Below are 13,652 nucleotides of genomic sequence, written 5' to 3' on the forward strand. Positions count from 1 at the left end.
AGCTGTTAACAGATAAGTCCTGTAGTATACAATGGGATTCTACATAGGTTATCTGTTATCTACTAATTGTTTTGTGCTTGAATGGCTGTGTCACAGTCGGCACCCAACACCTGAACAAATGCCAAGCACCCTGGTCTCGGTTTGTGCTTCACCTGTAGTGTGACCGCCTTTGGCCTCGGGAGGAGCTCTCAGCTACTCGGATGCCACCAGGACTTAAACGAGAGGTGCAAGGCTAAAGGTTCTGGATAGGCAAAGGGGAACGACTGTTAGCTAGAGTCTTTTAGGCCGAAGGCGTCAGGCAAAAGAGCAGTCAAATCAGACCTGGTCGACGCAGGCAGAGAGATAGCGTAGTCAGGCAGGCAAGGGTCAAACCAGGAAGTCAATCGGGGTAAAACAGAATCAGAGTCGGTAATCAGGCAAGGGTCAGGATACAGAATGTACAATCGTCAAAGCCAGGCAGGGATCACAACAGGAATCAATCAGAATCAAAAAACAGATCAGGACAGATAGCAAAAGCTCAAGAGCAGCACAGGATAAACCTATCACGGGCAAGGAACAGTATTTGGAACGAGCTTTTAACCTTTCAAAATTCGCACCATCACGTGCTGGCGCCAGTGCGCCTGCACCTTTGATTCACCTGAGGCTCGGCCGTGCACGCCCTAGAAATCCGGCATTAAAGTGGAGTCGGCGTGGCGGGCGTCCCCCCCGCACAGGGTAAGGATTTATTACAGGCTGCCCTCATGGCTAAACAGCAGCTTGTTTATTTAACCCAGTGCTGCCCAACATTTGTCGTACCGAGGGACGGAATTATTCTGGCCTACATGGTGGAGGGTTGATAATAGAAGCCAGTGTTGACCACTCCCTGTTTTTAAACCACACCCATGTTACCACAAGACCATGTCCACATTAATTGTGGTAGCACACCAAAAAACCAAGTGGTTGGTGCTCACTGCAGGGATATCACACATATGTGAAAGAAGTTAAGTCATATTAAGAAATACCGTTGAATCCATATGCCTCCTCATCCCCTGTGGATAACACAGTACCCCACCCCCAGCACATGATTAAATACCTTAGGGACCCCTAACAATAATTTTAAAATGTTAACAAACCCCCAGAATAAATAGCAGGCTTATGTTCCACAGACAGAGCAGGGCACACACAGGGAGCATAGGGAAGGCAGAGTATGGCACACCCAATGAGAATAGGACAGGCAGAGTATGGCACACCCAAGAAGAATAGGGCGGTCATAATATGGCACACACATGGAGCAAAGGGTGGGCAGAGTATGGCACAGCCAAGGAGCATGGGGCAGGCAGAGTATGGCACACACAGGGAGCACAGGGCAGGCAGAGTGGCACACACAGGGAGCATGGGACAGACAAATAATGACACACACAGGGATAGTAGGACAGGCAAAGTATGGCACACACGGAGCATAGGGCAAGCAGTATGGCACACACAGGGAGCATATAACAGGCAGAGTATGGTAAGCACAGTTAGCATGGGGCAGAAATATTGGGGCACACACAGGCAGAGTATGGCACACAGACATTGTAGGACATGCAAAGTATGGCACACAGGGAGGGAAACCTATCAGGACCACTCTAAGATGAACAGTTCATACACTAGCACAATGCTGGTGCCCCTCCAGCAGTTTGTACATGAACAGGTAAACAATGTGGGCAGTTTCAGTCTGAGTCTCAGGTGTGAACAGTACAAGGTTTACGGGGTTTGAACAATAGAGGTGTTACAGGTGTGAACAATACAGGGGACTATAGTCTGAATTTGAGGTCTAAACAACGCAGGGGCCAGTTAATCTCGGCAGTGATACCCTTTAAAGCTTACACATGGTAAGCAGACACAGCAGGCAGACTTTCATGTGGGGGGCTACACGGGGGGGGGGGGTTGTGGGCCGCTAGTTGGACTGTCCTGATATAAACTATAGTTGTCTTTCTGAAGCAAACACACCAGTTTTACCAGTGCAGGGCAAAAGTACATTATTTATTCATTACTTTAAAACTTTCATTTGTTGATATTATATGTTTATATATGTACATAAGTTTGTATATAAGCTTTTCTATTTATTTTCTTTCCTCTCCTGTCTCTCTCGAGCTTGAAATTTAAAAGGCTACTTGTCTGTTAAGGATCAGTGTCCCTCACTTTGTGAGGTTACAATTTTATTATTATTGTTACTTTTAATTATTTATCTTTGTATTCAGGCCTCTCCTATTTATATTCCTGTCTCTCATTCAAACAACTGGTTGCTAGGGCTGCAGCACATTGAGGTATCCAGGAAGTGAGGCCACTTCCTGACTGGAATAAGGAAGTGGCTGTAAAGATGTTCAAATACCACCTGAAAAGCTGGTATTTAAATGGCATTACAAGCAGGCTAAGTGACAGATATAACAGTTTAAATTAAAGTGAAAACCAGTGACACATTTTTTTTTTGCAAATCACTCATTTTGGACCTCACCTCATCACCTGCTCCTCATAATTTGCATTCAAAACAATGGCCATCATTAATTACCACAGATACAGGCAGCCCTAGACTGAGCTGTGATTGTATTAAAGGCATAATGGGAGACATGACCAAAACATCCACAGAAGGGCTGTCAGTGTGACATCTCTGGGGTTATATTGATAGGCTGCCTAAAGTATAGGAATATTGTACCTCTGAGAAAACAACCATTCTATGTAACTGAAAATACTGAACTGTAGACTGTGAAGTCCATTGAAGGGGTTGTTCACCTTTGAGTTAACTTTTAGTATGTTGTAGAGAGTGATATTCTGAGACAATTTGCAATTGGTTTTCATTTTTTACTATTTGTGTTTTTTATTATTTAGCTTTTTATTCAGCAGCTCTCCAGTTTGCAATTTCAGCAATCTGGTTGCTGGGGTCCAAATTACCCCAGCAACCATTCATTTATTTGACTAAGAGACTCTTATATAATTAAGGGAAGGTCTGAGTAAAAATATGAGTAATAAAATGTAACGATAACATTGCTACAGAGTATTTGTTTTTTTAGATGGGGTCAGTCCCCCACTTTTGAAAGCTGTAGAGTCTGAAGAAGAAGGCACACGATTAAAGAACTATAAAAAATAAATAATGAAGACCAATTGAAAAGTTGCTTAGAATTAGCCATTCTATAACATACTTAAAGGTGAACCACCCTTTAAGGTACATTGCCCGTTTAGCGAGACAAATTCTTGTAAATGCCCTATTGAGAATTTTCAGTGGAAAAGAACAAAAGAAAATAATGAGATTCTGCTTATGATAAGCTTTGTAGTTTGCCTCATTACTCCATACACGTCTTTGCAGTGAAAGCAAGGAGTAGGCAGCACCTGAACTTCTGGCTACCAGCTGAGCATACCCACCTATCCATGAAGGTAGGTTCATGTCATAGGTACTGTTTTACCTGTGAGAATCCTGAATTTTGGAAATAAGGGTGGATTTCAATGTCGTAGTTCACTAGACTGGGGAAACAGCTTGCTCATACCCCACATATGCTGCATATCCAAATATGCATATAGAAGAATAAACAGTATGAATTTTCAGTGCAAGTTCTCTTGATTTTGCTTGAATTCCTCTCTAAAAGGTTAATCAAACCCAGATTTCATAAAAAGTATCCACCATTTCTCACCTGGAACTGAGTATAAAACCTACGATGCTAAACATTTGTTTTTTATTTACCCAGCTTTAGTTGTGTGCCTATAGACTGCAAGCCTTTGAGTCCAGTGACATCAGCTCGACTTGGCTTAGTGTTATCTAGATTTATAACTTCCCAAATGTACTGACAAAGAATGAGTTGGCGCAGTATAAATATCTGCTCAAAATAAACCCAGATAAAAAGGCAATAATCACTACGTAAATCAAGTGCTGCATGTTTCATACTAAGGACACATGTTGCAAGGAAAGGAGATTGAGGCTGTTAATAAAGTCCATGCATAGCAGTTCAGAGCCTTTACTGAGCTCACTGGCTCTGCTTTATGTCAGATTATTGTCTTTGTCTGTCTGTAGCATCAGATCTGCTCAATGTCAGCCTGTCACCCTCTTGGGGAAGATTGCAAAATTCACACACATTCTGTCCTCATGTGCTGTACGCATTTGTTTTAATCCCCTCTTATTTGGACTCCTATAACTATGAAGTTTTATTTATGTACCAGAGGCAGGCCATCATCTTTGTATCCAGGCTTTGAAATGACTAGTAATCTCAGCAAACCCAAGGGATGCTGGGAAGAATAGTTCTACACTTGTTGTAGAGCACAGGTTACATATCCTTGGGATATTTATAGTTATATCAGTACAGTTTTTTGGTAGTTACTAGAATATGTCACGATCGTCAACCAGAATCCAGAACCAATGGTTCTCGGCTCTTGCTTCCGCCTTTAACAGCCACCTTTCACCTCAGGAGGAGTCCTCGGCTAATTGGATGCCGCCAGGTCTTAATAAGAGAGGAGCCAAGCTAAGGGTTCTGGATGAGCAGAGGGGCACCATTGTTAAAAGTCTTTGGGCAGAAGGTCACAAATCAAGGAATAGACGTAAAGTGTAGTCAAACAGGCCGGGTTGATGCGGGCAGAATTCAAGCAAAGTCAGACAGGCAAGGGTCAATTTCGGGAGTACAATCAGAATGGTCAAGACAGGCCCGGGTTGGAATACGCGCCAGGATGACGTTATCACACCAGCGTCAAAGCCTATAAAACCAGGAAGTGCGCACGAATGCGCCCTAGTATGAAGCAGCCGACAACGCAGCAGGAGCACAAGGCGGGCATCCCTGCTGGAGCAGCTGTGGGTGTCCCAGCGGACCCCCTAGACCACCAGGGTGAGTCCTCACAGAATATTAGTAATATCATAATGTTATTTCTCAAAAATTTCACAATGGGGGAGATTTTGTTTTTCAGCACATTTTAACTCACCATATAGACACATGTGGACTGCCCCTCTAAAGCTGCTGCCCTAGGCATGGTTCTTGAATGTGCCTATATGGTAAATATGGCTCTGTTAATGCTAGGCAGTTTACTGTTAAAGCGATACCAACACGTCCCTATACAAATCCTAGGAACATGTCCATATGTAGGAACTGCTGCATGCCGAATAATGTAAACTAAAAGCCACCCGCAGCCACGCAAACCTTTGTTAACCCGACCCTCCGATGCTGCTAAATGATCTTCTGTGTTGTTTCAGTGACGCTGGGCTGGCAGCGATTCCATAGGTTAATTACAAATGAAAACAGGACTGTAGCCTATGGAAGGATCGCTCCGCCCGGGGCGGCTTTGGGGGGGCTTTTAGTTGAAAATATTTGGAGTGCAGCAGCTCCTTGATATGGACACGTTCCTATGAATAAGCTGGCCAGAGACGCAAAGATATGAAAAATGTCGAGACACTCCACAAACGGTCCGAAAATCGTACAATCCTTTGTTTTGAATGATTTTCTGACCATGTCTCAACATTTTTCTTACCACTGCAATGGGTTTGTTCACTGCAAAGTGAACTGAAAGGAAAGGAAAGGCTTAATTACAGGGGATGCCAATTTGTTAGACACCAGTTTTTGTAATTGCTAACCTCAGACCCTGGGCCAGTGCACCCCTTCACTGAAAAATATACCTCCCCAGACCCTAATGCACTATTGTAATGATGTTAAGACATCTTCTTGTATATTGGTACTCTCCAGTGGCAAAGTCTTGCCTTTTACTTTAATTTTGTGAAATGTTTAAAACCCTGCAATAGTTTAAACAGTAATTTTTAGTTGTCATTCACCACCACTCCAAGATAGGGTTGTCACCAGACAGTTTGTCTAGGTTTTACAGTTGTAAAACTGCCCAATCCCTGCCTCCTGATGTCACCACATGCCATCTCAATGTTGAGGTCTGCTTAAAAAGTGGCAAATCTGGCAGCCTTACTTCAGGTACAAATACTAGAGCACTGAGAGGTACAAAACTGAACCCGTTACAGCCCATAGACTTACCTTCTGTGCCAGGAGCAATGGTTTCTACACTTGGGCTCATGGCAGCCATGTACATGCCACCTGCCAAACGCTCCATAGAAGTTAGTACAGGATTCTGTAGCTCATTGCGTTTAAGGGTACACCCACATACCATCCCCGGATCACCCCTAATGGCATCTCAGGCAGGTAGATTATTAGGAAAGCGCAGGTCAATTTCAGAACCAGCAGACCTGCATTTAAGGGCACAAAATTCATGGCACCCTGCCCCATACTTATATATAAAGCCCAACAATTGGGGATTTTTGTAGATAGCAGACTATGCAACTCTAGGTAGTAATAGTCTATGAAAGCAAATAAAATTCTGTCTTGCATAAAAAAGGGTATTAACTTTACAAATGGAAGCTATGTTGCCTCTTTATACATCCATGGTAAAGCCTCACCTTGAGTATGCAGTGCAATTTTGGATCCCAGATACCAGAATGTTAATGAGCTGGAGAGAGTGCAGAGATGTGCAGATAAACTTGCAAGGGGACTTGATTTCTTATTATAAGTATATTACAGGGCATTATAAACAGATAGAGGAGGGATTTTTTTTTTTTTACTTAGAAAACACAGAACCAGAGGCCACCCCTTTAGACTTGAGCTTTTAACCTTGTGGGGAGTAATGTTGTGGAATGACCTGCCAGGTGATGGCAGACTTTATCAATGCCTTTGAGTGGCTTGGATGACCTCCTGGACAAGCATAATATCCCATGTTATTGGGCTCTCAAGATCTTGTCAGTTTGAGTGCAGTTGTGTAATCATGTATGTGTGTACATCTTAAAGCAGAGACGCAATATAATTTAAACACTAAATAACGGCTAGATTGTGTTCAAGCCCTATAATTGTGCAATAAGCCTTTTTGTGTCATGGTATTCTAGTGCACGGAATTGAAATAAAGCAGACACCAACGCTCAGTCTTTACTGTATGTATGAAAATATTTATTATAAATTGTATCTGATATAAAAATATTTATACATAAATGAAAACATAATGAGGTCCCTTTAATGCATATGTTAAATGGAAACTGGTACTAAATTTTAATCTGTTCCTACAGAAAAGAACATTTTGCAATATCCACACATGCCCCCCAGGCTTGTGATTTTTCTGCCAACCCCTAGCTCCAGCCCTGTCAATCCTTTTGCCCTTGTGCTACTAGTTCTATGGTACATTCATATGTTTGTTGCTTAACCCCCTACAGTTCAAGGTTGTTCTGCTGTTAAGGAATAAAATATGCAATGAAATACTATTAAGAAAAATAAAATGCCAAACCATCTAATCATTTGAAAAGGGAGCTAACATGTAAACTGAAATGCTGTATGTGTGAGAAATAGTAAAGGAAATATAATTATATTTTTTCCCTAAGGAAAGAAAATTCTAAGCAATTTAACAAAATATATTTATATATAAGTTGTTCTGTGCTTATTAAGCTATTTTGATTGGGTTTTGGCACATTTGGTTCTGTCTCTTGAAACAATGTAGCAGCTGCCTTGCATACTTCTTTATAGGTCGGTTATTCATTGGCTTAAAGGGATTCTTTCATGATTTATATTATGTCATTTTTATTTCTAAATTACACTGTTTACACTGCAAATAATTCCCTCTGCAATATAAAATTGCATTCCTGAACCAGTATGTGTATTTTTTTTTATAGTTGTAATATTGGTTTGTAGGCAGTCATCTCAGGCCATGTGCTTTTAGAAAGGGCCAGCTCTTTAGGATGGAACTGCTTTCTGGCAGGCTGCTGTTTCTCTTACTTAATGTAACTGAATGTGTCTCAGTCTGACATGGATTTTACTATTGAGTGGATTTTACTATCATGTGCATAAGTCTCATGACAGGGGGCAGCTGGGAAACCGACGATATGTCTAGCTCCATGTCAAATTTCAAAATTAAATATAAAAAATCTGTTTGCTCTTTTGAGAAATGCATTGCAGTGCAGAATTCTGCTGGAGCAGCACTATTAAATTTGGAAAAAAACAATCAGATCAGCTCACCCAATGGGGGGGGGGGGAAGATATTCAGGTGTATGGCCAACTTCGGAGTTCATTAATTTATATTACAAAATGCCTAGAGGGGTAATTTAGTATCACTGATGCAAGTGCAGGAGCACAAAGAGCAGAAGTAAATACATTTCCAACCTATGCTGCACTTAAATTAAGTGCCCTTTGTAATTCTGTGGATATGGGGAAATATTTCTGTTTAATTGTAAATAGTAAAAAAAAAGCTTTTCCTAAAGGGTAAGTGTGGCAGCAGTTTCTCATTAAGTGCGGCAGACTCAAATAATGAAGTATTCACATATATAAAACACAAACTCGATTTAAGGTTCTGCTTTAACAGACGGTAAATATCACCAACAACATGTTGTAGAGTGATGTGAAATATACAAGTCCACAAGACTATTGAGCATTGGGTTATTAATGAGTGAAAATGCAGAGCAATAAGGGTGTGGGCCTACAACAATGACCTACTTAGTTGTATGTTATTTTATAACGACTACTCAACATAACGGTACCCTCTAATTGTCAATACACAAAACACATAAAAGAAAAATGTCTTAATAGAAGGCAGGTTTATATGCTCAAAATGGAATTCACTCACAGAGGAAAAAGAAGTTTAAAAACAAAATATACCCTGTTAACACTGTTTATGCTTTTATTATATTATGATTTAGCTTAGCAGACTTAAGGTATGGTGAAAACGCTTAGGTTTGTGCTACTGCCACATGACAGCAAATATCGGTACCGCTCAACAAATAAGTATTAAATAAAAATAAAAAATATGGTAGAAATAATAAAGGAGAATACACTCACAGTTCACCTCAGTCCCAAGGTGCAAAGACCAAAAACACTGTATCCAAAGGGATGTGAGGATCTCCAAAAATAAAGAAACAAATGTAAAAAGTAGAAAAATGTATTAGGACATGAAGACCTCCAAAAACACTGTATCCAAAGGGATGTGAGGATCTCCAAAAATAAAGAAACAAATGTAAAAAGTAGAAAAATGTATTAGGACATGAAGACCTCCAAAAACACTGTATCCAAAGGGATGTGAGGATCTCCAAACATAAAGAAACAAATGTAAAAAGTTGAAAAATGTATTAGGTCTTCATGTCCTAATACATTTTTCTACTTTTTACATTTGTTTCTTTATTTTTGGAGAGCCTCACATCCCTTTGGATACAGTGTTTTTGGAGGTCTTCATGTCCTAATACATTTTTCTATGGTCCTAATACATTTTTCTATGGGAAATGGTCTTTCTGTAATTTGGTGGTTTCTGGATAAAGGGTTTCCGGATAATGGATCCTATAGCTGTACAGGTATAGGATCTGTTCTCTGGAAAGCTTGGGGCCTGGGTTTTTCAAATAATACGTTTTTCTCAAATTTGGATCACCTCAACTTTGGTCTGCTAAAAACACATTTAAACATAAAATAAATCAAATAGAATAGTTCTGCCACCAATATTGATTTATGTTAATTTAGTTAGTATCAGAGCCAACCCAAGTAGTATTGGCACCCTAGGCCTGGCACCCTGCCTGTTGCCCCTCTGCCCCCTCTCCCATTGTTTGGTCCATAACCCAAACCACCCGCACCCTACTGTGCCAAATGCAAAGGCCCCCACCCAGCTGGCACTCTCCAAAGATCAGTCACCCCTATTGCATTCGCAACATCTTACACTACAGGAAAATCTCCAGTTTTTATTTTATGCTGTATATTAGGCAGAATTTTATTTTATTTATTTAAACAGGGTACCTTTGCTATAGAGAATCTGTTAGCTCATCCAAGCAAAATGTCAGCTCCTAATGGAAGGTTTAAGCACAAATTATTCAGAGAAGGGGTGGTCTGGGCACACAGCAAGCTATGCCCTTATAAATAACAGAAACAAACAAAAACAGGGTTCATTTTAGCTTTAAAGAAAAAGTCTACCTTATTAATAAAGTGTATTTTCAACTGACATCTGTGCTTTTATAAGATGCTTCCATGTTATGTTAAAGGAACAGTAACACCAAAAAATAATAATTGTTTTAAAGTAAATAAAATCTAATTTAGTGTTGCCCTGCACTGGTAATACTGGTGTGTTTGCTACAGAAACACTACTATTGTTCATACAAATAAGCCGCTGTGTAGCAATGGTGGAAATTGAAAAAATGCTATATGGCACAGGTTAAATAGTGGACAACAGATAATACCATTATGTTCTACAGAGCTTTAACAAACAAGGGAAAGTTGTGCTCACCACTAGTTTTTAAAATCATTAGGCGGGGGTACAATGAGGGTGTGACCACAAAATACATATAGTCAAATACAAGATTCCTCTGCACTCAACCCATTATCAATATATTTAAGACAGAGACATTTTGTGCATACTGCTACTGAAAAATGCCTTACCCTTTAAACAAAACAGGGATTGTTTGTCCATATATTGCAATATATTTAAGCTGGCCAACTACGTCAAAGTCATCCCATATCTGGCCAGTCCTATGCTCAATTTTCATCTGATTCATTAAGAATTCTATGGTTTAATTATACATTTTATAAAAGGGACGAATACGTTTTACCTGCAACTTACTAGCTGCTTTCAAAGTAAAACTCCCAAACTTGGCTGCCCTTTTATTAGACACCAGTGGGATCACCTGACTATAGTTGGAGAGGGTGGGAGCTACAAGTTGCAGGTAAAACGTATTCGTCCCTTTTATAAAATGTATAATTAAACCATAGAATTCTTAATGAATCAGATGAAAATTGAGCATAGGACTGGCCAGATATGGGATGACTTTGACGTAGTTGGCCAGCTTAAATATATTGCAATATATGGACAAACAATCCCTGTTTTGTTTAAAGGGTAAGGCATTTTTCAGTAGCAGTATGCACAAAATGTCTCTGTCTTAAATATATTGATAATGGGTTGAGTGCAGAGGAATCTTGTATTTGTCTATATGTATTTTGTGGTCACACCCTCATTGCACCCCCGCCTAATGATTTTAAAAACTAGTGGTGAGCACAACTTTCCCTTGTTTGTTATAGTTCTACAGGAGCAGTGACCAGCTCCATGTTGTAGCTCCCACCCTCTCCAACTATAGTCAGGTGATCCCACTGGTGTCTAATAAAAGGGCAGCCAAGTTTGGGAGTTTTACTTTGAAAGCAGCTAGTAAGTTGCAGGTAAAACGTATTCGTCCCTTTTATAAAATGTATAATTAAACCATAGAATTCTTAATGAATCAGATGAAAATTGAGCATAGGACTGGCCAGATATGGGATGACTTTGACGTAGTTGGCCAGCTTAAATATATTGCAATATATGGACAAACAATCCCTGTTTTGTTTAAAGGGTAAGGCATTTTTCAGTAGCAGTATGCACAAAATGTCTCTGTCTTAAATATATTGATAATGGGTTGAGTGCAGAGGAATCTTGTATTTGTTCTACAGAGCTTATCTGCTATCTACTGTGTATCCTGTGCCTTTTCCTTTTTTTCAGCTTTGAATGGCTGCCCCATTGCTACACAGTAGCTTGTTTATATAAACTATAGTAGTGTTTCTGAAGCAAACACACCAGTTTTATCAGTGCAGCGCAATACTACATTATATTTTATTTACTTTAAAACACTTACATATTTTGTTACTGTGTCTTTAAGGGTCTATGTCACATTACAAGACACATAACACACTGAAGTTATACCACAACAATATGGCCACTTAGCCGTTCACTGGAAAATCATTCATATATGGATTTCAAGGCACCACTAGGAAAGAGGTCAATTAAAGATGGCGGATGGTGCTTCATATATATATATATATATATATATATATATATATATATATATATATATATATATATATATATATATATATATATCATATACTTTATTATACCAAGTATAGTCTTTAGTTCCAGAATAATCTGGCTTTTGTAGCTTCTGTGACTTAACTGCTACAGTACTGCTGCTCTACCCTAAAGGTGTTTCCTTCTAGCAGTTGGGGTAGCCCATCTTATAATAGCAGACTGTCTGAAAGAGTTGACAGTGGCAGATCGCACAGTGGTAACAGCATGGGGCGGCTGGAGCTTTGCAGCTTGAAAGAAGAGGAACGCAATTCGGTGGAGGAGGGGGTCTTGGCTTCTTTTTTGGGGGAACTTTCCTCTGTAAAAAATGTGAAACAAAACCATAGGGTTAATAACTAATTAATGGCCCACTGTTGTTAAAAATAGTTTTTACCCAAAACAATATCAACATTTATGAACTGTTATTTAAATACAGTCATCATATTTGTGTAGAGAAACAATGAAATGGATTTGTCATTCATTTTGCTCACAAGCAGCAGCCCTGTCTTGCTTTATGGCAGAATTTCTATTAATTATTACAAGATAATTTTATCATGTTCTGTTTACTGGCAACCCCACAGGAACTACTTTTATGCTTGCATGGCTCCCCAATACTTTTTACATTTGAAAAGTGTGGGAACACCTGTAATAAACTAATGCACAATTACGTGAATATTTGAGACTATTAGAAGTCAGTTCAGACTTTAATGGCCGTGGGGTCTTCATATGTAGGATATATGGCAGGTTTATTAAGAATGCATATCAGGTACAAAAAGTTTTTTGCAATTCACACTATATGTATAGTCATACTTTAGTGCATAGGGCCTTATTTATCAAAATCCAAATAAAAAAAGTCAGACCAAACTAGAATCAACGATTGGACCTTATTTATTATTAAAAAAGAAAGACAATTTAATAAGATCTGGGACAAAATCGTTGAAAATCCGGTTAATACAATTTTTTCATGAAAAATTAGAGTCTTTTCAGAAATTGCTCGATTTTTTTCAAGCTTTCTTCGGATCTTTGCCCAAAAAGCCCGAAAGAGTCAGATTGTCGGGCTAAATCCACGACACAGGCCACAGAAACTTCCAAATAGGATTGATCCATTGACTTATATACAACCTCAGCAGGTCTAAAATGCCGGATTTTCGGACTTTAGACTTTGTCCATCCTCTGAGTATAATAAATCTTGAAAATTATAATTTTTTTTTCTCTAAAAATTCGGATTTTACAGTTTTTAGCATTCTGAATTTAATAAATAGCCTTGATAGTCTTAGAATGGAACATACAAGCCTTTTTCATACCAGATAGGATATAACATAAGCATTAAGGGACTTTTTAGGGAGACCAGGATGCTACAATGCAACGCACACACAGATTTATTACCTTTGCCAATTTATTTTTTTCAGCATCCACTCTGCTTACTCTTCTTGATGTCTTGGTCAAATCTGTGGGAATTCAGAGTGGAATTCATTGTTATAGGCTGTGGCTGCTCAGTTAGCTGCCATTTTGGAAGGCTGAACTTACCCACAATAGAGATAGGCGGGAGCAGCTCTGAAAACCTGATTACACTTCCACTGTTGGACCCATATTTCTTTTCTTCCAGAATGATGTGCGAATGGACTAGCACCAAGAGACTAGTTAAGAGGAAGAACAAAATCCCCTTCATATCTGGAAATCTGCAAGACATGTAGAAAAGACGGTCACAATGGTGACAGCGGTGGGATAATTCTGGACATACATCCAGAGGACTTACCTACCCTGCAGAGATCAGGTATTTATCAGGAGTTACATTTACAGGGAGAGAATGAGGCTGGGATTGCTACATCTAATGCCCAGAGAGCTGGACT

General features: G+C 39.5%; 1 protein-coding gene across 1 annotated transcript in view; it reads right to left on the minus strand.

Annotated features, from left to right (window-relative positions):
- Positions 1-11,677: 11,677 nt before the first annotated feature.
- LOC121399044 (agouti-signaling protein-like) overlaps positions 11,678-13,652 on the minus strand; it is a 70,946-nt gene continuing 68,971 nt past the window's right edge. Inside the window, exons 2-4 of the mRNA XM_041578837.1 lie at positions 13,330-13,481; positions 13,189-13,250; positions 11,678-12,121 (exon numbers count right to left, since the gene is read on the minus strand). Of these exons, the coding sequence (XP_041434771.1) occupies positions 11,951-12,121; positions 13,189-13,250; positions 13,330-13,471 (375 nt within the window). The 5' untranslated portion in view covers positions 13,472-13,481 and the 3' untranslated portion in view covers positions 11,678-11,950. The remainder of the gene's footprint in view (positions 12,122-13,188; positions 13,251-13,329; positions 13,482-13,652) is intronic.

This window comes from Xenopus laevis, chromosome 9_10S (genome assembly GCF_017654675.1).
Source record: "Xenopus laevis strain J_2021 chromosome 9_10S, Xenopus_laevis_v10.1, whole genome shotgun sequence".
Classification (NCBI taxonomy): Eukaryota; Metazoa; Chordata; class Amphibia; order Anura; family Pipidae; genus Xenopus; species Xenopus laevis.